At 39.2% G+C, this 26,794-nt stretch overlaps 1 protein-coding gene across 3 annotated transcripts in view; it reads left to right on the top strand.

Annotated features, from left to right (window-relative positions):
- The first annotated feature begins 906 nt into the window (after nucleotides 1-906).
- Nucleotides 907-26,794, top strand: part of EPB41L5 (erythrocyte membrane protein band 4.1 like 5) — a 136,110-nt gene continuing 110,222 nt past the window's right edge. For all 3 annotated transcript variants that reach the window (XM_047772183.1, XM_047772182.1, XM_047772184.1), the window contains exons 1-3: nucleotides 907-1,043; nucleotides 8,004-8,191; nucleotides 20,658-20,762. In XM_047772183.1, the coding sequence (XP_047628139.1) occupies nucleotides 8,012-8,191; nucleotides 20,658-20,762 (285 nt within the window). In that variant the 5' untranslated portion in view covers nucleotides 907-1,043; nucleotides 8,004-8,011. The remainder of the gene's footprint in view (nucleotides 1,044-8,003; nucleotides 8,192-20,657; nucleotides 20,763-26,794) is intronic.

Here is a 26,794-nt window from a genome sequence, read left to right as displayed (position 1 = left end):
CCGCTTCTATTTTTCTTTATCATTTGGCAATGTCTAACACTACTAATATAAGAGTGCTGAATTTTACTACTTTGTCACTTATTTTTGTCTTTTTGCCATTTTCTTGGGCCACTCCCGTGGCATATGGAGGTTCCCAGGCTAGGCGTCGAATGGGAGCTGTAGCCGCCAGCCTACACCACAGCCACAGCAACGCGGGATCCGAGCCGCGTCTGCCGCCTACACCACAGCTCACGGCAACGTCGGATCCTTAACCCACTGAGAGAGGCCAGGGATCGAACCGGCCACCTCATGGTTCCTAGTCGGATTACGTTAGCCACTGAGCCACGACGGGAACTCCCTTTGTCACTTATTTTCTATTTCTCCTGTCTGCCTGGTTTATCCGTTGTATCTCGTGTCCAGACTCACTCTGGCCCCTCGCAGGCACTTCCGTGAATTATCTATCCGTAGGAAGAACAGATGAAACGTTCACTACAAATCTATTACTATTCCCTGCTTTGTTGTTCTTCATGATGCTCTGCACCTTTGACGTGTGTGTGTGTGTGTGTGTGTGTGTGTTACCGTCTCTGTCCCAGTAGAATGAGGGTTCTTTTATCAGCAGAGTAGTAAATACTTGCTGAATGAATGAATTTTTTGAGCGACGGAATGGACGCTCCAGCAGCACCTGACGCCAGGCTCCGTCCGCGGGCTGGGAGGGGGCTAATGAGGGGCGCCGCAGGCGCGCAACCCTCCTTCCTAAGGGCCGTTTTCACAGCCGCGGGCGCCGGGCAGGGTCGGCGGGACTAGCAGCGCCGCTTTAAACGGAGCATCGCCGAGCCGGGCCGTTTCCGGGGCGGCGGCGTTGCCCATTTAAGAGCAGATTGACCCGCTCCCAGGGCGGAGCTTAGGGGCTTTAAGGGGCGGGCCGGCGGGCGTCGGGGTCCGCAGGGGATTAGCCCGCGGTGGGCGCGCCTCAGGTCGCCATTTCTTGGCGTCTCCGGAGGAGCCACCCGTCGCAGCCTCGCGCGGTCAGCTCCCCTCGTGGCCGCGCCGCGGTCGCAGCCCAGGTAAGCGCGCGGCCCGCGCCTGGGTTCTCGGTCGCCCGCGCCGGGGCTGCGGCCTCGCCCGTGACCCTCGGGCCACCGGGCGCTCGCCCGTTGGCCAGCGGAATATTGAACCCGCGAGGGGAGGGGCGGCGTCCGGCGTCGGGGGACTGGGGGACGGGCCAGGGGCGCCCACTGGCGACGTGGACGTGGCGGGTCGGGGAAACACACCTTGGCTTGGTGTCACGAATGCGCTTGGGGCTGCCTTGCGTTTGGAAGTTGAGAGGCGGGTGTGTCCTAGCAAGGGCGAGGCCTCCGGGGCCCTCCCCGCCCCCACCGTGGCCCGCGGAGAGCTGGGTCCGGGGACTTTGGGGGGTGAACTTTGATGCTACCTGTTGCTGTCGTCATGGTCCTGCTCTTGTTAGAATACCAAGTATTTTCAACAGTTTTCTTTTTAATTATGATTGATTTACGATATTGTGCCTGCAACATTTTAAATTAACATCAAAAGTTTTTTTTAAGAATTAGAGAAAAAGTTTCCCATAGCTCCATTTCTGTGGTAATTAACAGGTTGCTACCCTTCCCCCCCCCCCACATAGTAGGTTACTTGTACAGAAATGAGTTTGCGGGGTTTTCTTTTTTTTTAGGTAAAATTCATTAGGAAACGATATGTTTAACTGTTGAATTATTCCTGTATTGGGATTTTATTACCTTAATGGTGTTTGCTGTATATTGGCTTGTTGCGTTATCAGAAAGCAGTTGCTTAACGAAGATTGTGTCTACCAGGCATGTAAGAGAGTGTACACGTATGACAAACTTTTTGAGTTTTATATCTTTTAAAAAACTTAGTTTAGTTAGTAAATGGATTACTTTAGTTTGCATTTTTTTGCTTGTAAAGGAAACCCTTCTCGTTAGTTCATAGCTGAGAAATTAGAAATAATAAATTAAAAACTGGTACTTAAAACCTTTGAGGATGGGGGAGGGATGGATCTGGAGTTTGGGGTTAGCAGATGCAAACTAGTATACATAGAATGGATAAACAACAGGATAGCTGCAGAGCTCAAAGAACTGTATTCAATATTCTGTGATAAACCATAATGGAAAAGAAAATGAAAAAGAATATTTATATGTATGCATAACTGAGCCACTTTGCTGTACTGCAGAAATTAACACAACCTTGTAAATCAGCTCTACTTCAAACAAAGTAAATTAAAAAAATAAACGTACTATCCAAAAATATCATTGTATTGTTTTAGGCAAGTTCCTTACTGAGCTCCTAATATGCATAGTGTTGTGCTCGAAGGTCACAAAACAAGTCAGACTAGGTCCCTGTCCTTGTGTGTTAGTCTGGGAAATGCCTGGTAAAATAAACAAACAATTCGGTATTTAATTACAGTTTCCTGCAGTGTCATAAAGAAAAGATTAAGGGTACTAACACGGGAACCTGACTTAGAAGGCAGGGAATATTTTTCTGTGTAAAAGACCTTTCAGCCAGAAATCTGAAGGTAGCCCTGTGTGTGGGTGGGAGAGGGTGGGAAAGAGGTGGAGTGGGAAAGGGACATCCCAAAAAGATGGAACAGCGAAAGCAAAAACAGGCCAAGAGTTAAAGACTCTTGGGCTGAGTGGAAGAGTTACCCGAGTGAGCACATGGGAGTGGGTGGCCAGTAGGGTCAGATGTAGGAGGAGCTGGATCAGGGAGCAAGGCCATTGAAGATTTTTTAAACAGGGGTCTGATTGGCGGTTGCTAAAAATCCAGTGCTGCAGCCTGAAGAATGAAAGTGGGAATAGGGGGTGGGGGTGGGAAAAGAGTGAATATGGGAAAACTTTTTAACAAATTTTTTTAAACTTATGTTCATATATTCTTATTATAGAAAAATTAAGCACCTCCACATGACCCTCTCCAGAGATATCCTCATTTAAGTTTGGGTGTGTGTGTGTAAGGTATAGTAAATGTGTATGTAGGTATCCCACCCTAGTGTGGAATAAAACTGTATTTGTTTTTCTGATTTCATTTTTCACTTGTAAATTTTATCAGTATCTATGTCAACTGTAGTTGAAAAACAACTCTCTTTTGCGCCATTGTATGAACCATTATTTAATTACTTGCATGTTGGTGGACATACTTAAATTTTTCTTTATTATGTGCTTAAAGTTGTTTCTACAACTTGGAGCATATATGGGACTATTTCTTTAGGATATCCTACCAGAAATAGAATTGCTGTGTAAAAGAGTATGCATATTAAAGTTTTTGATAGTGTGGTCACATCTTCCTCCAAGAGGACATTGTCTCAAGGTGATGGTTTTTCGTATATCCTTTTCAACATTGGCTGTCTAGAATCTGTCAAATACCAAGACAGTATCTTATTTTTTTAAATTTGGATTTCCTTGGTTGCTGTTGAGGTTGAACATTTTTTTTAATGAGTATTTTTATTGCATGTCATCTTTTAGAGCTTGCTTCTTCATATCTTGCCCGATCTTTCACCTCTGGGTTGTATATCTTCATGATTTGTGGTAATTCTTTATTAAACTGCATATTGGAGTTCCTGTCGTGGTTCAGTGGAAACGAATCTGACTAGCATCCATGAAAATGCAGGTTTGATCCCTGGCATCTCTCAGTGGGTTAAGGATCCGGTGTTGGCATGAGCTGTGGTGTAGGCAGGCAGCTGTAGCTCTGATTTGACCCCTAGCCTGGGAACCTCCATATGCTGTGGGTTCGGCCCTAAAAAGACAAAAACAAAAAACTGCATATTAATCTTTCAAAAATGTTTTTGCAGAAAAAATTTTAAAGGCCCTTCACCCTAATTTACTATTTGTTTTTTTCCTAATACTCATTTCTTTCACTTCTTTAGTTGGTCTGAAATTGGTTTTCATGTAACTGCTTTCGCATTAAGTTTTTTCAGTCTATGTTGAATTTTGCGTAATAATTCTTTTTAAAAAATTTGTTCCCTTAAAATTTTTGCTATGCAAAAATTCAGCATATACTGAAGTAGAAGAATATACTCCATGTACCCATCATCAGCTTCAACAGTTACTGGCCAGTTATCTGGCCAAGTTTTTTCATCTCCCTTCCTCCTTAAACCCCTTCCTTGTACTATTTTGATGCAAATACTAGACGTCATATCATTTCTCCTATAAATATTTCAGTCTATATTTTTATTTTTTTATTTTATTTTATTTTTTGTCTTTTTGCTATTTCTTTGGGCCGCTCCTGCGGCATATGGAGGTTCCAAGGCTAGGGGTCTAATCGGAGCTGTAGCCACCAGCCTACGCCAGAGCCATAGCAACGCAGGATCCGAGCCGCATCTGCAACCTACACCACAGCTCAGGGCAACGCCGGATCGTTAACCCACTGAGCAAGGGCAGGGACCGAACCCGCAACCTCATGGTTCCTAGTCGGATTCGTTAACCACTGTGCCACGACGGGAACTCCATCAGTATATATTTTTAAAGATAAAGACTACTTTTTTTTTTTTTTAACATATCTTCGATACCACATTTTAGCCAAAAGGAAATTGATAGTACTTACTTTGTCATTATAAACAATCCAATTAGTGTTCAAATGTGTGTGTGTGTGTGTAATTTATGTCCTTAGGAAGTTCACACAACTTTCATGGTTTCACCAGTTTACCTGATTACATAGGAGTTTGCATGCTTGTAAAATGAGGCTGTAACTTTCAATTTATAGCTACTGAATTATTTTAAATTTTTTCAATGAATTATTTTTTAAATATGTTGATATTTGTTTTAATATTCTAGCTTTTATCATGTTTACAAATGCATCTGCGTTAAAGCATCAACTGGTTATGCAAGACTTCTTGTAAATTATATATATGATAACAAATGTGTGACTTGAAAAAGTATTTTAATTTGAAATAATTTTAGACTTATGTTGAAGAGTTCTTTCACCTAGCTTCCCTCAATAGTATCTGACAACTTAAAAACTTTGATATTTGAATTAGAATCTAAAATCAGTCAGCACATTGTGATTGTTTGATATTTAAGTCTCTTTGAATATGTAGTTTCTTTGAATCTCTCTCTCTCTTTTTTTTTTTTAACCTCCTTGCAGTTTCTTGAATGAACTGGGTTAGGTTTTAAAAAACAAATTCATAATGTATGTTTTATGTTGTACTTTCATTCAGCATCTTTTTATCTGTGGTCTTTGATAATTTCTTTCTTCTATAATGAGTTTTACATGAATAGTTAGTAGAAAGAGAGACTAAGATTTGGAGTCAGAAAATCAGAGTTTGAGCCCCTATCTTGACTATTTACTAAATAAGTGGGGTTGGTCATTGATTTAATCTGTGACGCTTAGTTTGGTCATTAAAATAAAACAGTGCTTTGGGACATTTTTCTGAGTACCAAGTAAGATTATTTACTAAATGTTTTTGTTGTGCTTGATGATGAAAGGCGCTGGATGGCTAGCCACTCAGAGTAGGAGTGGTGTCCTCTAGAAGGACACAGTAAAGGAGACAGACATGTAAAGGAATAATTAAAATCTGATTAGTGAGGCAGAAAAATATTTTCAAGGTTCAGTGAAAATGTGTTGATGGGAGTGACTGACTCTTGAGATATCAGGGATTGTTTCCCAAGGGAGAGATAGGTGGAGTTAAGCAAAGGGGAATACTAAGGATTCTCTGACTTAAGGGTGTTAAGTCTGGGACAACAAGTATGAGCTCTCATAGTCAGCTGAAATGAGACTGGTGAACAAAATGCAAAGGGAGCATTTCCTGAAAAGAAACCTGGAAAGAAAGAGACTGGGGCCAGATAGTTAGGTATTGTGCTTTGTAAACTGAAAAGCTATGTAGGATTCTAGCTATTTCTCTGAATGTGCACATGACAGTATCATGGCCTTGCCAGTTTACCTCATTATGTAGAATTATCCATACTTGTAATATGTGTATGATAATCTTTGATTCATAGACACTTCTTTTTTTCATGTGATAGTATTTATTTTACTTAAAAAATAGCTTTTATTTTATTTTATTTTATTTTATTTTAGGACTGCACCGCAGCATATGGATGGTCCCAGGTTGAATGGAGCTGCAGTTGCCAGCCTATACCACAGCCACAACAATGCAGGATCTAAGCCATGTCTGTGACCACTGCTGAGACAGGAACTCCTGCTTTTATTTTTTATAAAACTTATGAGTGTATGTGGTTAAAAGAGTATCTGGGAGTTCCTATCGTGGCTTAGTGGAAATGAATCTGACTAGCATCCATGAGGATGCAGTTTCAATCCCTGGCCTCACTTAGTGGGTTAAGGATCTGGTGTTGCCATGAGCTGTGGTGGTAGGTCACAGACGCAGCTTGGATCTGGCTTTGCTGGGGCTGTGGTGTAGGCAGGCAAATAGTTACAGCTCCAATTGGACCCCTAGCCTGGGAACCTCCATATGCCACCAGTGTGGCCCTAAAAAGACAAAAAAAAAAAAAAAGTTTTCTGATCTGACGGCTTCTTCCAAAACAAGATCATTCTCCTGAATTCTTCTTCCTGAGGGCGATCATTTCACTTTTTTTTTGGGGGGGGGTCTTTTTAGGGCTGTACCCACAGCATATGGAGGTTCCCAGGCTAGGGGTCAAATCAGAGCTGCAGCTGCAGCCACAGCAAGGCCAGATCTGAGCCTCGTCTGTGACCTACAGAGCAGCTCATGGCAATACCAGATCCCTAACCCACTGAGCGAGGCCAGGGATTGAACCTGTGTCCTCAAAATTACTAGTCAGATTTGTTTCCACTGAGCCAAGAGGGGAACTCCCATTTCACATTTTTATTTTTTTATTTTTTTTGTCTTTTTGCTATTTCTTGGGCCGCTCCCGTGGCATATGGAGGTTCCCAGGCTAGGGGTCTGATCGGAGCTGTAGCCACAGGCCTACACCAGAGCCACAGCAACGCAGGATCCGAGCCACGTCTGCAACCTACACCACAGCTCACAGCAATGCCGGATCCTTAACCCACTGAGCAAGGGCAGGGACCGAACCTGCAACCTCATGGTTCCTAGTCGGATTCGTTAACCACTGCGCTACGACGGAAACTCCTCACATTTTTAAATAATAAACTCTTATTGCTACTTCTTGATTTTTTTAGTTTCACGAATTATTTGTTGAATTCCTACTAGGCACGATTAGAAGTTGGCTCTTTCTACACCAACCCATATTACATACCTCTCAGTTCTGTTACTTTATAGTTTGGGTTTGATCAATATTAGTGTTTATATTATTATGACTGAAATTATTAGCTGAGTCATTTAGTGCATTGTGATTACTTTCTTTTGTCTGCACAACTTGTTTTCTCTGTGACCTTATACAACTCTTAGTTTTGTAAATTAAACTTTAGGTTAGCCGGGTAGTTTTTATGATGTTTCCATTTTATGTCTGCTGTGTTTAACTTGTTTAAATTACTTTGATTAACCTTAATGTTCTTAACAGAGATAAGGAAAGAGGTAGCATTAATTTGACATTGTAAGGAATTATTTATATTAAGTAGCAATTTAAAATCTGTAAGTAATAGAGTATTTGATAAAAACTTATATTTACATTATATTTGTATTTCAGCTGAAATAGGTGATGATTTTTGTATTTTTACTATGAATGCTGAGAGAAGAAAAGGAACTTCCTAGGATTGTTGTTATTATCAAAGGAAACCTTAGTGTATGGCTTTGTCTCCTAATGTTTGGCTGTCGTACCTATAATTTATTGGCCCAAAAGACCTGATGAACTTCATGAATGTTTGCCCCTCTCTTACTAGATTAGTGCCCTATAAAATAGTCCAGAAAGTTTAGAAGTGCTATAAGCCATAGTTCTATTTTATGTTACAGTCTTTAAAAATTATGAATTAAAGTAGCCAGATTTATTGTCTTTAAATTTACTTGACCAGGTGCTCCTTTTATTAACTCATCTGCTAATGTTGACAGAACTTTCCTAAATGACACCATCTGTCTGACTACAAATTGTAGGGAGACTTCTGATACCTTTTTCTCTCTGTTTTTGTAGTGACCAAGATGCTGAGCTTCTTCCGCAGAACCCTCGGTCGGAGGTCGATGCGTAAACATGCTGAGAAAGAAAGGCTCCGAGAAGCTCAGCGTGCTGCCACGCACATCCCTGCGGCTGGAGATGCAAAGTCTGTCATCACGTGCCGGGTGTCCCTCCTGGATGGCACTGACGTCAGTGTGGACTTGCCGGTATGTAGGTCTTGCTGACCTGAAGATTCTCCCTGGGGTCACTTTTCTTATTCTGAGCTTTCCACCGCTGACTTCCAGGGGGTTAGGTAACATGGGCTCCCGTGAATCAGGTAGCCTTAGATACCTGGAATGAGAGTATTTCCCTGGGATTAGTGGCAGTTAACTGAAACTTTCAAGTGTTAGGGCAATTACTAGCATGAGTCTTGTATTTGTGACAGCAGTATGGAGTGTACTCTAGTGGATTTCTCACAATCCTTGTTGAGCTAGGATTAAAGTAATAAGAATCTTTGGGGACGATAATGATACTTATGTGGATACTGTAAGACTTTTAGTTCTCGATATTTTTTTGTAATTTTCAAAACACTCCTCACTTTCCTTAAAACAAATAATTCTTCCAGTTTGGTGTGCTTGCTGAAATTTTAATGAAATGAGGTGAGTAAAAGGACTTTCTTCATACTCCTCAGCTCTGGCTGTTCTATCTCTGTTCTCAAAGTAGTTTGCAAAGTAGATTTTTCCATACAACCTGTTTTTCCATACATATGCTGTAATCTTTTTTTCAAGAGTGGATGTTGCAGTTATATCACATTTTGAGATTTTTTTGCAGTTATGAATAATCATAACTCAAAGTATGAAACAGTCCAATATATTTGAAAGGGGCCAACTTATTCCTTACAGGTCTTTTTTTGAGGAGAGTGGAAGAAGTAGCTGTATGGTTTGGGGGAAGTTGAGTTTTTTTCCGAGCTGTCTGCTCTTTGTCCTGTATTAAAAGATTTACGTAACCAAGTTGTAAAATGTGTGAGTTGAGGTGTCTTTGAATCTTCCGCATGTCTTCCTTCCCCACAAACTCTTTTTACTACACACTCATTCACCCAAAATGCAGTTTAAAAAAATCTGTTTGTGCAGCAGGATAGCCTGGGTGTTGCTGCATTACAAAGTTGAATAAGCTCTGCAAGGCCTTAAACTCACAGAGTGAGAGATTAAAGAGTTGGATGGTTTGTTTAAATGAACATTCTGATTGATCAAGTAATTTAGAATGACTAAATATGTTCCTTATACTTTTTTTTTTTTTAAATAATGGAATATGAGGGAGTTCCTATAGTGGCCCAGTAGGTTACAAACCCGACTGGTATCCATGAGGATGCGGGTTCTATCCCTGGCCTCTCTTAGTGGGTTAAGGACCCAGCGTTATCATGAGTTGTGGTGTAGGTTACAGACGCGGCTCAGATCCAGTGTTGCTGTGGCTGTGGTGTAGGCCAGCAGCCTGCAGCTCTTATTTGACCCCTAGCCTGAGAACTCCCATATGCCCAGGAGGGCCCTAAAAAGAAAAAGGAAAAAAAAGGAATATGGTAAAATTAAGAACAGGATATCCTGAAATGTTTTGAAGTCATCTTTTTGAGTATTATATTTGTACAGAAATATTTGTATACTGTCTGAAAGACTTTAATGCATTTAAAATTTTCTTCCTAAGGGTTTGTCAGACATTCTAATATGTGATACTTTGTGAGGGTAGTTTTCACATTCATTTCTTAATTTGATAAGGATCTTAAGAGTTTTGTGTACTATTCCATTAAAATAGCATTAGGTATGTGGTCAAAAGCTTGAGATTGCTGTGTAAGAGAGTGGAAAGAAGTTTCTTATTACCTAATGTCTGAAGTATGAAGTCTCAAGGTGATTGATGGGGAGGCTGATACCAGGAAGGTGGAATTTGAAACGGAGTTTTTTGAAAAGGTGACATAGTGTGGATGAGAAAGCAGCACTGGGCTTTAAATAGTGGAACAGATGGCTAGTGACTGGTATGGAATGGCTTCCTTTGCCTCAGGTGCTCAGTAAGCAGGTGTGTGATGCTTGATTAAGGCTAGAAATGTTGGCTGGCCTCACATGCAGACAATTGCTGTGAAAAAGCCAAGAGTTTTAGATTTGACTCTTTGTGGAACCGGAACAATTAATTGCCTTTTCAGCTCTGCAAGCGAAGTATTAGTATGCTCACTCTAGGTGCTTGTATGGATATAAAGTGGGTGTTTCCCTCCCCGCCACCCCCCTCTGCTGAAATGCCTTAGTAAAGACAAGGGCTAGAGGAATACTCATTTCTATGAAGAAAGGTTTTCTCTTTCTCTTTTCTTTTTTGGCCGCTACACAGCATATGGAGCTCTTGGGCCAGAGATCAGATCACAATTGTGACCTGTGCCACAGCTATGGCAATGTTGAATCCTTTTACCCACTGTGCCGAGCTGGGGATCAAACCTTCGTCCTGGCACTGCAGAGATATCGCTGATCCTGTTGCGCCACAGTAGGAACTGTAGTTTTTTCTCTCTCTCTCTCGCTCTCTGTTTTTGTTTTTGTTTTTTTTTGGTTTAGCTTCTTAAACAGTCTAGTATGGTTCTGAAAGAAGATTTAGAATTGATCTTAGAAATTGAATGAAGCACATGCTTATTTCCTATTAGGATTAGGGTCACTACTGATCTTAGCAAGCAGCATGAAACTAAGATGATCACCCAGGCAATAAGTAAGGAATTATCTGTAATTAAGTAGAGAAATTTAGATCTAGCCACCTCAGGTTAATATACACTAGTAGTAATAGTTAATTTCTTCTATTTCCCTTTCCTCTCAAAATTGGAGGAGGGGATTTAAATACCTTCTACTTACTTTTTTAAAGGAACTAATATAGTGAGAATGCCTTTCGGTAAATGATGATGGCATGAGGTAGAAATTTCTAATTATCTGATTTTAGAATTTACTCTTTGGAAATGCCACTCATTTGATTTAAATTATATAGACTATTATACCTTTAAATAAATGTAAAATGTAAAATAAATGTAAAAAATTCTGTGTTCACAAATTGGAAGACTTAACATTGTTAAGATGGCCTTACACCCAAAACTGACTTGCAGATGCAATGTAACCCTACCAAGGATATCACACACCGTATTTGTAGATGTTGACAAGCTGATTTTTAAAATTCATATGGAATTTCAGGGGGCCCATAATAACCAAAATAATATTGAAAAAGAACAAAGTAGTAGGGCTTATATTTCCCAGTTTTAAAACTTACTTATAGGGAGTTTCCTTTGTAACTCAACAGGTTCGATCCTTGGCCTTGCTCAGTGAATTAAGGATCCAGTGTTGTCATGAGCTGTGGTGTAAGTCGCAGATGTAGCTCGAATCCTGAGTTGTTGTGGCTGTGGCGTAGGCCAGCAGCTGCAGCTCTGATTTGACCCTTCACATGGGAACTTCTATATGCTGCAAGTGAGGCTGTAAAAAGCAAAAACAAAACCAAAAAACCGCGAAACCTTACTATAAAGCAGTAGTAATCTGGATAGTGTGATTTGTTGGTGCAAGGATAGACATGTAGACCAATGAAACAGTATAGGAAACCGACAAATAAATCCATAGAGCTATGGGCGATTGATTTTTGACAGGTACCAGAGCCATTCAATGAGGGAATGAATAGCCTTTTCAGCAAATGGTTCTAGAACAGGATAGCCACGTGCAAAAGAATAAAATTGGAACCTTAACTCATACATTGACAAAAATTAACTCAAAGCTGAGTTCCCTGGTAGCCTGGTGGGTTAAGGATCCGGCAGTGTCACTGCTGGGGGGTGGGTTTGATCCCTGGCTTGAGAATGTGCATGCAGCTTGAATACCCCCCCCCCAAAAAAAATTAACTCAAATGGATCAAAGTCCTAAATATAAGACTATAAAACTCTTATACAGGGATAAATCTTCATGACCTTGGATTCATTACCATTTTCTTGGATATGACACCAGAAACATGAACAACAAAAGAAACAAGTAAATAAATAAGACTTTATCAGGATTATAACCTTTGTGCCCCAGAGACACCATGAAGAGAGTGAAAAGGCTCTTGCAGAATGAGAAAGTATTTGCAAATTATGTATCTGATAAGTATCTAGAATATATAAAGAATTGTTAGAACCTAGAGTTCCCATTGTGGCTCACCAGGTTAAGAATCTACCTAGTATCCATGAGGATACACATTTGATCCCTGGCCCTGCTCAGTAGGTTAAGAATCTGGCGTTGCTGCCAGCTTATGGTGTAAGTTGCAGATAGGGCTTAGGACTGGTATGGCTGTGGTGTAGGCTGACAGCTGCAGCTCCGATTCCACCCCTAGCCTGGGAAATTTCATATGCAGTGGGTGTGGCCCTAATAGGAAAAACAAAGGAAAAAAAAAAAAAGAACTGTTAGAACCCAATAATAAGACAAATGACCCAATTTAAAAGTGGGCAAAAGATCTGAATAGATTCCTCCAAGTGACCAACAAGCACATGAAATGCTTGATATCATTAGTCATCAGAAATGCTAATAAAGGGGATTCCTGTAGTGGATCAGCTGAAACAAATCTGACTAGCATCCTTGAGGATGCAGGTTCGATCCCTGGCCTTGCTCAGTGGTTTAAGGATCTGGCATTGCTGTGAGCTGTGGTGTAGGTCGAAGATGCAGCTGTGGATCTGGTGTGGCTGTGGCTGTGATGTGGGCTGGCGGCTACAGCCTGGGAACCTCCATATACTGTGGTGTGACCTTAAAAAGACCAAAAAAAAAAAAAATACTGCTTTACACCAACTAGGGAGGCTAAAATAAAAATTCCAGATAATACCAAGTGTTGGTAAGGATGTGGAGAAATCTGAACCACTTAACATTCTTTAGAAGGAATGTTAACGTGGTCTAGCTGCCTTGGAAAACAGTCTGTCCGCTCCTCAAATGATTAAACATATTTACCCTGTTACCTAGCACTTGTGCTTCTAGATATATGCCCAAGAGAGTTGGAAGCATGTTTACACAAAAACATGTACACAGATGTTCCTAGCAGCATCGTTCTTAATTAGCCCAAAGATAGACGAAACCCAGCTGTCCATCAGCAAGTAAAATGGATAAACATTATCTATATAACATATAGTGTTATATCCAGGTGATGGAATACTGCTTGACCATAAAGGTCATGCTTCATGGATGAACTTTGAAAATATGTTGGGTGGAAGAAGCCAGTCACAAAAGCCCACATAGTTTATGATTCCATTCACATGAACATCGAGAATAGAAAATCCAAAGGGGAGAAAAAAGATGAGACAATGCTTAGGGCAGATGAATGGGTACTGACGGGTGCTGTCGAGGGTGGTTGAGGCCAATAGCTGAAGGATATGAGGTCTCTTTTTGAGGCTATGAAAATTTTCTAACATTAATTGTGATGATTGTACATATCCGTGAATATACCTTTGAATTGTATACTTTTAGTAGGTGAATAATATGGTATGTGATATATATCTCAAAACTGTTAAAGAAAAAGAATGCCTGGATTTTTGTATACTTACATTTTATTCTACTTAAATGTTTTTGAGTAGTTAAAAAACATAAAAATGACGTATAGGAATTCTCTGGTGGCCTAGTGGTTAAGGATTCAGCATTGTCACTCCTTTGGCTCTGATTACTGCTGTGACACAAATTCAGTTTAGAGGTGGTATGCTTGCTTCATTACAGGAAAAAAAGCAAGATTGGAGACTGCACAGTAATAAAGGCACAAGGTGATGGGGCTGCAGACTAATAGCTGTGTTTGCAGCAGAAGAAATGCTTTGCGTGTGGATATGAGAAAGGACAGAATGAAGATTAGGAATGAGTAAAATGGGAATTACCTGGTGGTGCAGCGGGTGAAGGATCAGTGTAGTCACTGTGTGGCTCTGGTTGCTGCTAAGGCTCGAGTTCGATGCCTGGCCTGGGAACACTTCCACGTGCTGTGGGTGCATGCTCCCACCCCCACCCCACCCCCCAAAAAAGAAAAGAAATGAGTAAAATGTAGTTATTCCACTGGTGTAGAGGGCAGTGTTGATTGTGTGGAAGATCATGAGGAAAGTCACCTTTCAGAGAGGAGGGGTAGAAGAATGAAGTAGAAAAAAGAGCTTCAGTGCACACTGAGGTATATGAAACCTGGTGTGCAGCACAGAGAACTCTACCCAATGTTCTATGATAATCTATGTGGGAAAAGAATCTGGAAGAGAATGGATGTGTGTGCATGTATAACTGAATCACAACAGTACAGAAATTGTCACAACCTTATAAATCAACAATACTTCAATAAAACTTTAAACAGTGAAAAAAGAAGAAAAAAGAGCTTCAGTGGGATGTATTTGGAAGCAGTATTTCAGAGGGTTTGAAGGAGTTATTGAAGATAATCATTTATTTTTTGGACCTCTTGTAGTCCCTTGTACCTAGTAGGTACTTAATAAATATTGTTTAGTTGTTTGAGTAGGTGTGTGAAGGGGAAATGGGGGATTGCCATGAGATTTGGCAGTGAAAGAAAGGAAATAACAGTGGCTGGAGAATGGCTGGATGGGAGAGACCTGAGTTTGTTTAACTGTATAGAAAATAATGCTCCTAAGGAACTGGCTTTATATACACAGGTGGAGATAATAGGAGGAACATTCTAGGATGAATCCCATTTTAGGCAGAGAAAGAGAAGAGGCTGATGGAAGATGTATCTTGGATGTGATATTGAGAACTGGGTCTAAATGACGTGTGACCTAGATTAATTTGTTAGGAAAGAAAATAATGTAAGTAGCAAGCGTTGGTCTAGATGTAGCTGAAAAAAATTTGTAGTGGGCCAGAGTATGAATCTTTGTCTTCACTTTCCATTTTCTACTTGGTTCACATGCAGTAGATGCAAGGTGAAAGGGTATAAGAAAGTGAATAAAATATCAGCCCTAGGATCAAGGATTTCACCTCCATATTCTACACACTCAGGCCGCAATGAACCTTCTGACTATTTGCCCAAACAAAGTGGACCATTTTACAACTTTGTGCCTTTGCATAGGGTTTATACTAACTAGAATTACATGTACAAAGAGCACCGAAGAAAGAAGATTCATGTCTGGCTTTTTGAAAGGTAACACAGACATACTGATTCTTGAAGTTAGTCAAGAGTTCGTTAGAGACCTAATGGATGTTCTATGCAGAATTGCATTGTTCCAAGGCTTAAAGGTATGACTTACTGGGGAAATTGTAAGCAGGTAAAAATGCTAGAGTGGCAGAAGATAAGGCTGTAAGAGTAGGCTAGGATTAGTTAGGAAAGACTATTGTATGCCCTGGAATTTACACTTCATGCTGTAGAAGAAGAGGAATAATTAAAAGATTTTAAAAAAGAGATGAGACCACCAAGGACTTCCCTACATACCCTTGAAGAATTTTTATTCTGAGGAGTCAGGTACCCAGCTGGCAGGAGCCCATTCTTTCTCGAAACACAACTGCCATGTTTCAAGAGCCTGGCAAGTAATGCTTTGGCAGAATAAGGATGAAAGCAGAATAAGGGAGCTAGGTTTTCCTTTGGTCTTTGAAGCAAATAGAGAGTGTTGATGGAATATGAAATTGGTTGTAGAAATACACCTTAGAATGAAGGTAATAGAAGCATGTAAGTTTGGTACCAATGTATTGGATGAACAAATTACTGAGTTAGAATATCATATTTGGGAACTCCTCCCATAGGAGAAAAAAAGTACAAAATAGGAAGCATAAAAGAAGTAAGAAATGGAAGATAAGTTTATTTTTTTCTAAGATTAGGAACAAGACAAGGATGCCTGCTTTCAGCATGTCTATTTAATATAATATTGAAAACTCTAGCCAGAGCAGTTAAGTAGAAAAAAAGAAATGATAAGCATCCAGATTCTAAGGGAAGAAGTAAAATTACCTCATTTTAAGATGACATGATCTTATAAGTTGAAAACCCTAAAGATTCCACAGTAAAACTATTAGAGCTAATAAAAACTCAACAATGTTGCAGGATACAAAATCAGTCAACAAAAATCAGGTGGACTTCTGTACACTAGCAATGCACAATCTGGAAATTAAGACCTTAATCCCTTCATTATATTAGCATCAAGAAGAATAAAATACTTAGGAATAAATTTCACCAAGGAGGCAAAAAACTTGGTACCAGATGAATGCAGCAGAATATTTCTGCAACTTCCTATTACTTCCTGCTGTAACTTAGAAATGTTTTGTGTTTTTTTAGAATCATTGCCATTTGCAGATTTTTATATAGTTGCTATATTCTGTTTATTAGCAGTGCTTTGGGACTTAGTCATATAAGTATGATTTAAAATCAAAAACTTTCAGGAGTTCTCTTATGGCATTGTGGGTTAAGAATCCGGCATTGTCACTACAGAGGCTTGGTTCCCTGCTATGTGGAGCGGATTTAATCTCTGGCCTGGCGACTTCCACACGCTGTGGGAGCAGCCAAAAAACAAACAAGCAAACAAAACAAACAAACAAACAAAAACATACAAAGGGAGTTCCCATTGTGGCTCAGTAGGTTGAGATCTGACTAGTATCCATGAGGATGCAGGTTCAATCCCTGGGTAGGTTAAAGGATCCAGTGTTACCGTGAACTGTGGTATAGGTCGAAGACATGGCTCATATCCTGCTATAGCTGTGGTGTAGGCCGGCAGCTGCAGCTCTGATTCGACCCCTAGCCTGTGAACTTCCATATGCCACAGGTGTGACCCTAAAAAGACAAATCATCAGGAAGCCTACAGCAAGCCCCCATACGACTTCAGCCACAAGGGGGGCAGACACCAGAAGTAAGAGAGGCTCCAACTCTATTATCTGTAAAAAGGTCACTACACCAAAAGCCTATGAAAATGAAAAGACAGAGAACTATAACTCAGATGAGGGAGAAAGGAAAAACCCCAGAAAATCAGCTAAGTGATGAGGAGATTCTTAGCCTCCAGGAAAAAGACTTTAGATTGTTGATGCTGAAGATGATGCAAGACATTGGACATAAACTGGAGGCAAAGATGCATAACTTACAGGAAACACTGAGCAAAGAGATACAAGATATCAAACTTAAACGAGAGATGCAAAATACAGTAACTGAAATAAAAAATTCACTAGAAGCAGCTAATAGAATAAAGGAGGCAGAAGAACGAACAAGCGAGGTGGAGGACAGATTAGCGGAAATTATGGGTGCAGAACAGAAAAGAAAAAAGATTGAAAACAAATGGAGAGAGTCTCAGAGAACTCTGGGACAATGTGAAACGCACCAACATCCGTATAATAGGGGTGCCAGAAGGAGAAGAGAGAGAGAAGGGGACAGAAAAAATATTCGAAGAGATAATAGCCAAAAACTTCCCTAACATGGGAAAGGAACCACTCACTCAAATCCAGGAAGCACAACAAGTACCATATAAAATAAACCCAAGGAGGAATACACCGAGACACATATTAATCAAACTGACCAAAATTAAAGACAAAGAGAAAATCTTGAAAGCAGCCAGGGAAAAGAAACAAATAACATACAAGGGAACCCCGATAAGGTTCTGGGCAGATTTTTCAGCAGAAACTCTGCAGGCCAGAAGGGAGTGGCATGGTATACTCAACGTGATGAAAGGAAAAAACCTCCAACCAAGATGACTCTATCCAGCAAGGCTCTCATTCCGATTTGAAGGAGAAATCAAAACCTTCACAGATAAGCAAAAGCTGAGAGAATTCAGCAACACTAAACCAGCCTTACAACAAATACTAAAGGAACTTCTCTAGGCAGAAAAGACAAGACAGCAACAGGAAACAAAAATTCTACAAATGACAAGGCTCACCAGTAAAGGTATATATACAGTAAAGATACGAAATCATCCGTGCACAATTATACCACCAAAATCAGAAATCATGAGAAGAGGTGGGTACAAATGCAGGACACTGGAGATGAACTTGCAATTAAGAGAACAACAACTTAACACAATCTCATATACATATAGACTCATGTATCAAAACTTCAGAATAACTGCAAACCAAAAATCTACATGTGATACACAAACAAGGAATCTCTGGAGAAGAAATATACCTCATAGTAAATAATCCACCATGAAGGGGGTCATTGGACATCATTCTTGGAATGCTGAAGTCTTCTTACATCTGATTCTGATTTCCTCTCCATCAAAGAATTTATGATAATTATAATTAAATAATGCAACTGTACAATTAAATAATACAGTTCTACAATTGTATTATTAATAACCATTTCTCTCCGTGGTACAATGTAAGGTCTATAATGTCTTGTTTATCACATCACCTAGAATGGTGTAATGCCTATAGTGAAGAATCAATAAGATGTAACAAATTATAAGGATATATTTATATAGTAACACTGTTTTTTAACCAATTTATGCATTTTATATTTTACTTATTTTCAGAGGGTGTATTATTTTTGTTATTCTTACCAGTTAAGTTCTTTTTATTATGCTATATAAAATATTTAATGGTATATAAGGCTTTCTTTATAAATTTTAGTTGTATAATATATACAATTTTAATATAATGCTAATATTTAAAGAAAAATTGAAATGTAATAGATAATACTAAATAGTAAAGATGAAAGCCATACAAAATGGGATAAAGTATAGAATAAACTTCCTATTTGTCTCAGCATATTTTCCATTCCACTTCTCCAGAGGGAGTCGCTTAATCTGTTTCTTAAGATCCATGATATAATAATCTGTGTGAATGTAATTGTGTTTAGATATATGTATTTTATATGTATTTTATTTTGTAAAAAAATATATATAACTTTAAAGAAAAAAAAGACAAACAAAAAAATTAAAAGCTTTCTTTGTCATTTCCAATAACAACTGTCTCATCCTTAGTCCATATTTCTCTTTCCATCGTGTTAATGGAACAAATATGTTAAAAATCTTCTGAATTCAGGTCTTGATCTTCAACCTTTATTGTTATGTTGATATTTATTTTCTGCTGTCTGTGAGGGGGTGTTAAAATTCCTCCCCCCTAAATTTTTTTTCTTTCTTTCTTTTCTAGGTCTGCACCATAGGCATATGGAAGTTTCCAGGCTAGGGGTCTAATCGGAGCCTCAGCCGCCAGCCTACACCACAACCACAGCAACCCCAGATCTGAGCCATGTCTGCAACTTACACCTCAGCTCACGGCAATGCCTAATCCTTAACTCACTAAGCAACACCAGGAATCTAACCCTCGTCCTCTTAGGTACTAGCCAGGTTCTTTACCCCTGAGCCACAGTAGGAACTCCCCTCCCTAAAATTTCTTTACCTTAACTCCCTACCCCTCTTCCATCAACTCTTAGGGAGTGATAAATTGTAATGAATATATATCTTTCCCAGTCTCACTTTCCCTTTCTCTTTGGAATGGGAGTGAATCACTAATCTGAAGTGTTGTTTGTTAAATGGAAAGTGATTGTGGTTTTTTGGTTCTAGGTCTCTCATCTAGGTCTCACCTGCATCCCCACTAACTTCTCAGAGTCATATGGGACTGATATACATCTGGGTTGAAATCTTTCTCTTACTACATGTAATCTAGAGAAACAATTATTGCTAGTGAATTTGTCCAAGTACGGAGACAAATGAGCACAAGCACCTCAAAGTCAAATAACAAAAGATATCAAACTGTGTTACAGATAGCACTACATGCAAAGATAGATCGGGAAAAAAGTCTTAAGTTTTCTAAAAGAAAATATTAGCCATATGAAACAACAAATACTTACCTAAAAGGACCAAATAGAAAACTTAAGTATGAAAAGTGTAATAAAGTACACAGTCTGTGAGATTAAAGTAGTATGAATTAAGATAAAGAACAAGTTTCTGTACAAGTTTCTGTACAAGTTTCTTTGCTCTTGCCCCAGCTCCCTCTACTTTTCTTGCTGACCCATATTTTCCCCTCTCCTTCCATTCCTGCTCTTGTCATTTCCTACCTTACATTCTTTTCCAGTTTAAGACTGATCTTCAAGTATTTACTGATGATTCTAGTCTCTGTGTGACTGTCTCTTCTCTAAAATTGCTCGGCAAATAGTTAATTCCATACGATTTGTACTTCAGTGCTCTAAATTTTCTTGTTTTCTCTTTCCAGTTACATTTAAAGCTCCTTTAAAGTAGGAACTCTAAAAATTGACAAGACAGGGTTTCTCCTTATACACATTGTTAGGTCCAAGTAGTAGTTGTTGTTTGAGAGGAAGTAACACTGTCCAAGAAAGCACATAATAGATCACATAGTCTATTTTGGCCTTAAGTGTTTTATTGGAAAACTATGCTGTCTTATCCATTACCTGCTACATGGTAATTTGGCATTGCAAGTAATTTTTTTTTTTTAGGGTTTTTTTGGTTTTGTTTTTTGTTTTTTTGCTTTTTCAGGTCACACCTACCTGCAGCATATGGGAAGTTCCCAGGCTAGGGGTTGAATCGTAGCTACAGCTGCTGGTCCGTGCCATAGCCACAGCCACTTGGGATCCAAGCCTTGTCTGTGACCTACACCATAGCTCACAGCAACTCACTGAGCGAGGCCAGAAATCGAACCCACATCTTCATGGGATTCGTGGGATTCTTTTCAGCTGTGTCACAACTGGAACTCCAATTTTTTTTTTTCTTTTAAGAGATCTTTTGTAATCCATCTTCAAGTCAGGCTTTTGATCTTACAAGCTACTTAATGGTTTATTTTCTTGTCATTTCAGAAAAAAGCCAAAGGACAAGAGCTGTTTGATCAGATTATGTACCACTTGGATCTAATTGAAAGCGACTATTTTGGACTGAGATTTATGGATTCAGCACAAGTAGCAGTGAGTATCTAATTTTTGGAGGCTTCAAAATGGGTGCAGAAGTGGAAAATGTCAGATGATGTGCTAAGTGCTACAGGCTACATATTCTTAATATTTTCTTTTTTCCCGTGGTTTTCTTATTATGGTCTAAAGCTTTGACCCCTTGCTTCGGAATAACCTGAAGTGCGGGTTTAAAAAAATATGAGCTGTGGCCCTAACCCATGGTGCTAGAGCATGATCTTTGCAGATGAGGCTTGGAAATCTCAACCGATTGGTTCTTGGGCAGTCTAGAGGTAACACTGTATAATGGAAAGGGTGCTGGCCTGGGAGTTTGGGGGGCTCTTGGGTAAGTGATAGAAGTTTCTCATTTGCAAATTAAGGTGAGTGGACTAGGATATCCCTAAGATCCCTTCCAAATCTGTGATTTCTGTGTCTATAAATAAATGTTCTTGACTTAAACATTTCAGATAAGAGAACAGCATATGTAATAGGGTAGGAAGTTGGAGGCTTTTTAAAGAATTGAGTACTTTACTAGGATTTAGAGGGCATTTAAAAGAGTAGTAGTTAAGATCAGAAGGTAGGATTGTGGCCATGTCATCCAAACTGAATAGCAAAAGTGTTAATACTAAATTGGCACTATTCTCTAATAGTTGGGATTAAGGATTTTTCAGACAGGGAGGTTATATTTTGCTTTAGGGAGTTTTACAAAGGAATGTTGTGTAGAATAATTTGGAAGTGGGCAGAGGTCAAAGTCAGGCAGTGCAAACACTTTGGGGATAAAAGTAATATTAAGTTCTAGAATAGGGCATTCACAGCAGCAGGAAGAGGGAGGGAGCAGAGATAAGAACATCGAGACAATAAGCCTTCTAGACTTTCTGGAAGTCTGGCGGGGGCGGAGGGGCTGTTTAGTGACACAATAATAGCTGTGTTTAGGACCTATAGGAACAATATATATAATAGGAATTGCCAAGTTCCTTTTGGAACAGGTTTGTGGGGAGGGAGGAGGGTAGGCGTGATTAATAAATTAACTGGAATATTTCTATAAGATACTTTACAAAATCCACATGTCTTGGAGATGAACTCCTAGACTGGTTTTATAGAATATGTTGGCTAAATGTATAGCTATACATTTATTAACATTTATTAACATTCAGTTAATAGTTAGCTGCTGTTGTTTTCTTGATTCCCCCACCTCCAATTTAAAACAAAAATTAAGCATGAGCATTTAGCTACAGGGTATTGGTTTGATAAATTTTAGTTCATCCTTACAATGGAATACCTGCAGCTCATTAAAAATGGTGGTTTTTAAGTGTACTAATTGACATGAATGATGTAAAAATAAAGAGTTACAAAATAGTATAATTGAATTTTTCTGTTTTTAAAAAACTCCCCAGGGAGTTTTCTTGTGGCACAGTGCATTAAGGATCTGGTGTTGTCATTGCAGCGGCTTGGGTCACTGCTGTGGCTAGGGTTTGATTCCTGGCCTGGGAACTTCCATGTGCCATGGGGTAGCCAAAAAAAAAAAATCTGAATTTATGCGCATACATACACATAAAAAAATTCGAAAAGCTGTTTCCCAGTTCTGATCTCTGGATGGATTTGTATAAGAGGTGTTTCTTTTATTCTTCTTTTTAATCTTATTTCTTTTCTATTAGACTGAATCCACCAAAGGCAGGGAATGAGTCTTACTCTGTAACCTAGAATGTAGTAGACACACAAGACCTTTGACTGAATTTAATTCTGGTCCCCTACTTTGATATAGGCTTGGTTGACTGTTGAGTTGACTGTCATTAAACTCTCATCTCTTGAATTATGGAGTTAAAGTGTTAACAATCACATGAAAAGAATAAATGCTTTGAACAGTAGACAATGCATAGCTTCCTATTTTTTTGAGGAGTTGTGAGGGAAAAGAGAGAAGTATGCTCACACTAGGTTTCAAGTTCTTTCTTTCCATTTCTTAAAGTATTTAAGTAATTGTGGAAAGAAATAGACATACAGCCATTCCTAAATTGCATTATTCATTCCTTGCTAATGTCAGCAGTTACTGAGTTACTAGATCCCATGGTGATATTTTTTCCCTCTCATTTGATACACATATACTGCTTTTCTTCTGGCCATAGCAGGTATTCAGTAAAACTAGCATAAGAACTTGTGATCCATACTCTTTTTAGTTTTGGTTTATCCCTCTCAATAGTCAGAAATCTGGGCATTAAGATTAAGTTTATGGAGTTCCCATCGTGGTGCAGCGGAAACAAATCTGACTAGGAACCATGAGGTTGCAGGTTCGATCCCTGGCCTCACTCAATGGGTTAAGGATCTAGTGTTGCCATGGGCTGTGGTGTAGGTCACAGACGCGGCTTGGATCTGGTGTTGCTGTGGCTGTGGTATAGGCCGGCAGCTCCAGCTCCAGGTGGACCCCTAGCCCGGGAACCTCCATATGCTGCAGATACGGCCCTAAAAAGACAAAAGGCAAAAAAAAAATTAAGTTTATTTAGTTTTTGCTTTTTCTGTCACTAACATACTCTATGTTCTATGCGAATTGAGCTGGAAGAACAATAATTGGTAGATGAAAGCTGTTACAAATGAACTTTTTTTTTTAAAAAAAGAAAAATAACTCTAGATAGCACTTTGGAATATCCTAATCCACCCAGTTCCAGACTTTCAGTTATTTATTTTGTGGCCAGATGTAACCCCAGAATGAAACAAAATTGATACTTTTAGGAACAGTTCAGTTTATTGGTGATGATCATGAACTGATAGATCATGTGGATTTTTTTAGCCAGGATCATCTATTCAAACCTCATGGTTTCCACAGCTCTTTGTCATACTTACTATGTTGACATAACTGTAAAACCTAAAATGAGTGAGGCAGGGTAAAAAATGACCAAGGAATTGCATGTTAAAATTTAACCTTGAATATATGGCATTTCCATATTTGGAAAATTAGTGTGTTAAAGTTTAGTTTATTGGTCATTTTAGATCAGTCCAAAATATGTGACTAGAATTATGCATCCATTGAGAAGATAACCAAAATTTGTAAATTAATGAAGCCATAGTTCACTTTCGTTGCTACGTATACATATAGTCTTAGTTTTCTCTGTTTTGTTTTGGTTTGGTGATATTTTTTTTTTTGGCTGCATTTGTGGCATCTGAAAGTCCTGGGATTGAACCCAAGCCACAGCAGCATTGGTATATGGAAGTTCTCAGGCTAGGGGTCGAATCAGAGCTGCAGGTGCCATCCTACACCACAGCCACAGCAACACTGGATCTGAGCCGCATCTGCGACCTACATTGTAGCATGCAGCAACATCAAATCCTTAATCCACTGACTGAGGCCAGGGATCGAACCTGTATCCTTACGGACACTATGTCGGGTTCTTAACCAGCAGAGGCACAATGAGAACTCCCCCTGCTCAGTTCTTTTGAGTTGTTTACTTATACTAGATCATTTTAGTTGAAACAATCTCATATTTACAGAGAAATTGTAAGAACAATATAAATTAACTATTTTTCTAGAATCATCTGAGAGTTGCAGGTATGATGTCCCATTACCCCTGAATTTTTGAGTGTATATGTGTATGTTTCCTACAAACAAACATGCTCTCCTGCATAACTCAATACAGCATAAAAACCAGAAAGTTGTTATTGTGATGTTTAGCACCATCTCATCTTCAGACCCCATTCAAGTTGTGACAGTTGTCCCAAAAGTGTCATTTATAGCCAGAGGCTCACGGTTTACCAGTCACTCCCTTATTCCTCTTCCCCACAGCCTCTGGCAAATGTGAATCTTTCTATTTGTATGGATTTGCCTGTTTTTGAGAATTTCATAAAAATGGAATCATGCAAAATGTGGCTTTTTGAGTCTGAAAATGCACAGGGCATAATGTTTTCAAGGTTCATCTGTACTGTAACATATCCTCAATACTTGATCCTTTATGGCTAATAATATTCTACTGTGTGGATATGCCACATTTTTATTTACCAAAGGACATCTGGGTTTATTCACTTTTGGCTATTATAAATAATGCTGCTGTGAACATTTGTGCACAAGTTTTTGCAGGAACATAATTCTCAGTTCTTTTGGTTATGGACTAGGAGTGGAATTACTGGATCAAAAGGTTACTTTATGTTTAACTTTTTGGGGAACTGCCAAAGTGATTTCCATAGTAATTGCACCAATCCACATTCCTGTCAGTGGTGCCCAAGGGTTCCAGTTTCTGCATATCCTCACCAACACACCATTTCCCCTTCTTTTTTATTCTAACCATACCAGTTGGTGTGAAGCGATCTCTCTGAGGTATTAATTTGGACTTCCCTAATGGAAAAGATATGTACGTCTGTTCAGGTGCTTACTGACCATTTGTATATCTTTGGAGAAAAGTCTGTCCAGATTCTTGACCCACTTTAAAATTGGGTTATTTCCTTTTCATTGTTGAGTTGTAAGCGTTTTTATTTTGGGGGATACTGGCCCTTCTCAGATACATGATTTGTGGCTATTTTCTCCCTTTTTTTTTTTCTTCTTTTCTTTTTAGGGCCACACCTGTGGCACATTGGAAGTTCCCAGGCTAGGGGTGGAATTAGAGCTGCAGCTGCTTGACTTTGCTACAGCCACAGCAACACCGGATCCAAGCTGCATCAGTGACCTACGCCACAGCTTGTGGGCAATACCAGATCCTTAACCCACTGAGCAAGGCCAAGGATTGAACCCCCATCCTTAGGGACACTATGTTGAGTTCTTAACCCACTAAACCATGGGAACTTCAGTGCTGTGATGATCTTAAACCTTGAGTTAGAATGACGAATTCTGTGAATGCTTTGCCTAGAAAAATGCACATTACATATAACATTCTGTGCACATATGCAGGTAATTCAGGTATTCCTGAAACCTGCCTATAGACTCTTCTGTAGTAACTCTCCTTTGACAAATAAATAACCTGTAGCTTAAGGAAAAACAGATGATGGTATCGATTTGAATGTTTTTTCTTATGATAATCGTGTCTTTGGATCTCTGGCCTGGGAACTTCCATATGCTGCTGGTGTGGCCAAAAAATAATAATAATAGTTTTTTTAAAATTATATTTTATACTGTTGATAAAACCTTGTTATTAAATCTGATTGTGTGACTCTACAAAAAATTTTTATGGTAATTCAGTATTTCTTGATGAAGTAGATTTAGGGTAACCATCATAAAAATAACAGGATGTGTATAAAGAGTTGCCTTAAGACAGCAGAGCTGCCAGTATCAGTGCTTTAAAAAAAAAAAAGATGATTTGGGGTCATTTTCTTGTACAATAGAACTTTCCAGTGTGAAAGTGAAATATCTTAAGCCAGGCAAGAAGGAATTATTTTGATACTAAGTGGTTTTAGGTTATATACAGTAAGACTTCACAAAATTGGGGAATTAGCTTTAACAGTTTGCTAGATAACATGAATGATTTATTTTGAAGGAACGGTTTTCAGTCTTAATATTAAATGTCTGTAGGAATCAGGCAGGGCAACACAAGGGAAGCAAGTTGGCATGCATTATAAAGACATGGGAGTGTTACTTATTTCCAAGAAGTGGTGTGGTTTTGCCCTTTTTTTGAATCATGCTGCATGCTTGATATGTCTTCTTTTCCTATTTTCCTTTCCCTATAGAGACATGTCACTTCCCCTCCCCCAAAAAAGGAGGTGAGGGGTAGGTACTACCTATAGCTCCAGCTGTTTGTTGTCATATAGCGTTGCTGGATCTTTAGGTATTTCAAGAGAAGCTGAAAATCCAGACTCTCAGAATATATCTTGTATTTTTTAGGCTGCACCCATGGCATACAGAAGTTCCTGGGTCAGGAATTGAACCCGTGCCATAGCAGTGACAGTGCCAGGTCCTTAACCTGCTGAGCCACTAGGGAACTCCATAAGTCTTGCATTTTTTAAAAACGGTGGTTAAATTTTATAAAGTAGTGTCTGATGAAAGAAATCAAAAAGAGCTAAATAAATGGAGAGACATACTGTGTGTGGATTAAAAGATTCAAGAAAGTAATCAGTTCTTCCTTAGTTGATATAAGAGTTTAATG

This window comes from Phacochoerus africanus, chromosome 3, assembly GCF_016906955.1.
Source record: "Phacochoerus africanus isolate WHEZ1 chromosome 3, ROS_Pafr_v1, whole genome shotgun sequence".
Classification (NCBI taxonomy): Eukaryota; Metazoa; Chordata; class Mammalia; order Artiodactyla; family Suidae; genus Phacochoerus; species Phacochoerus africanus.
This window is presented reverse-complemented; position numbering and strand designations above follow the sequence as displayed.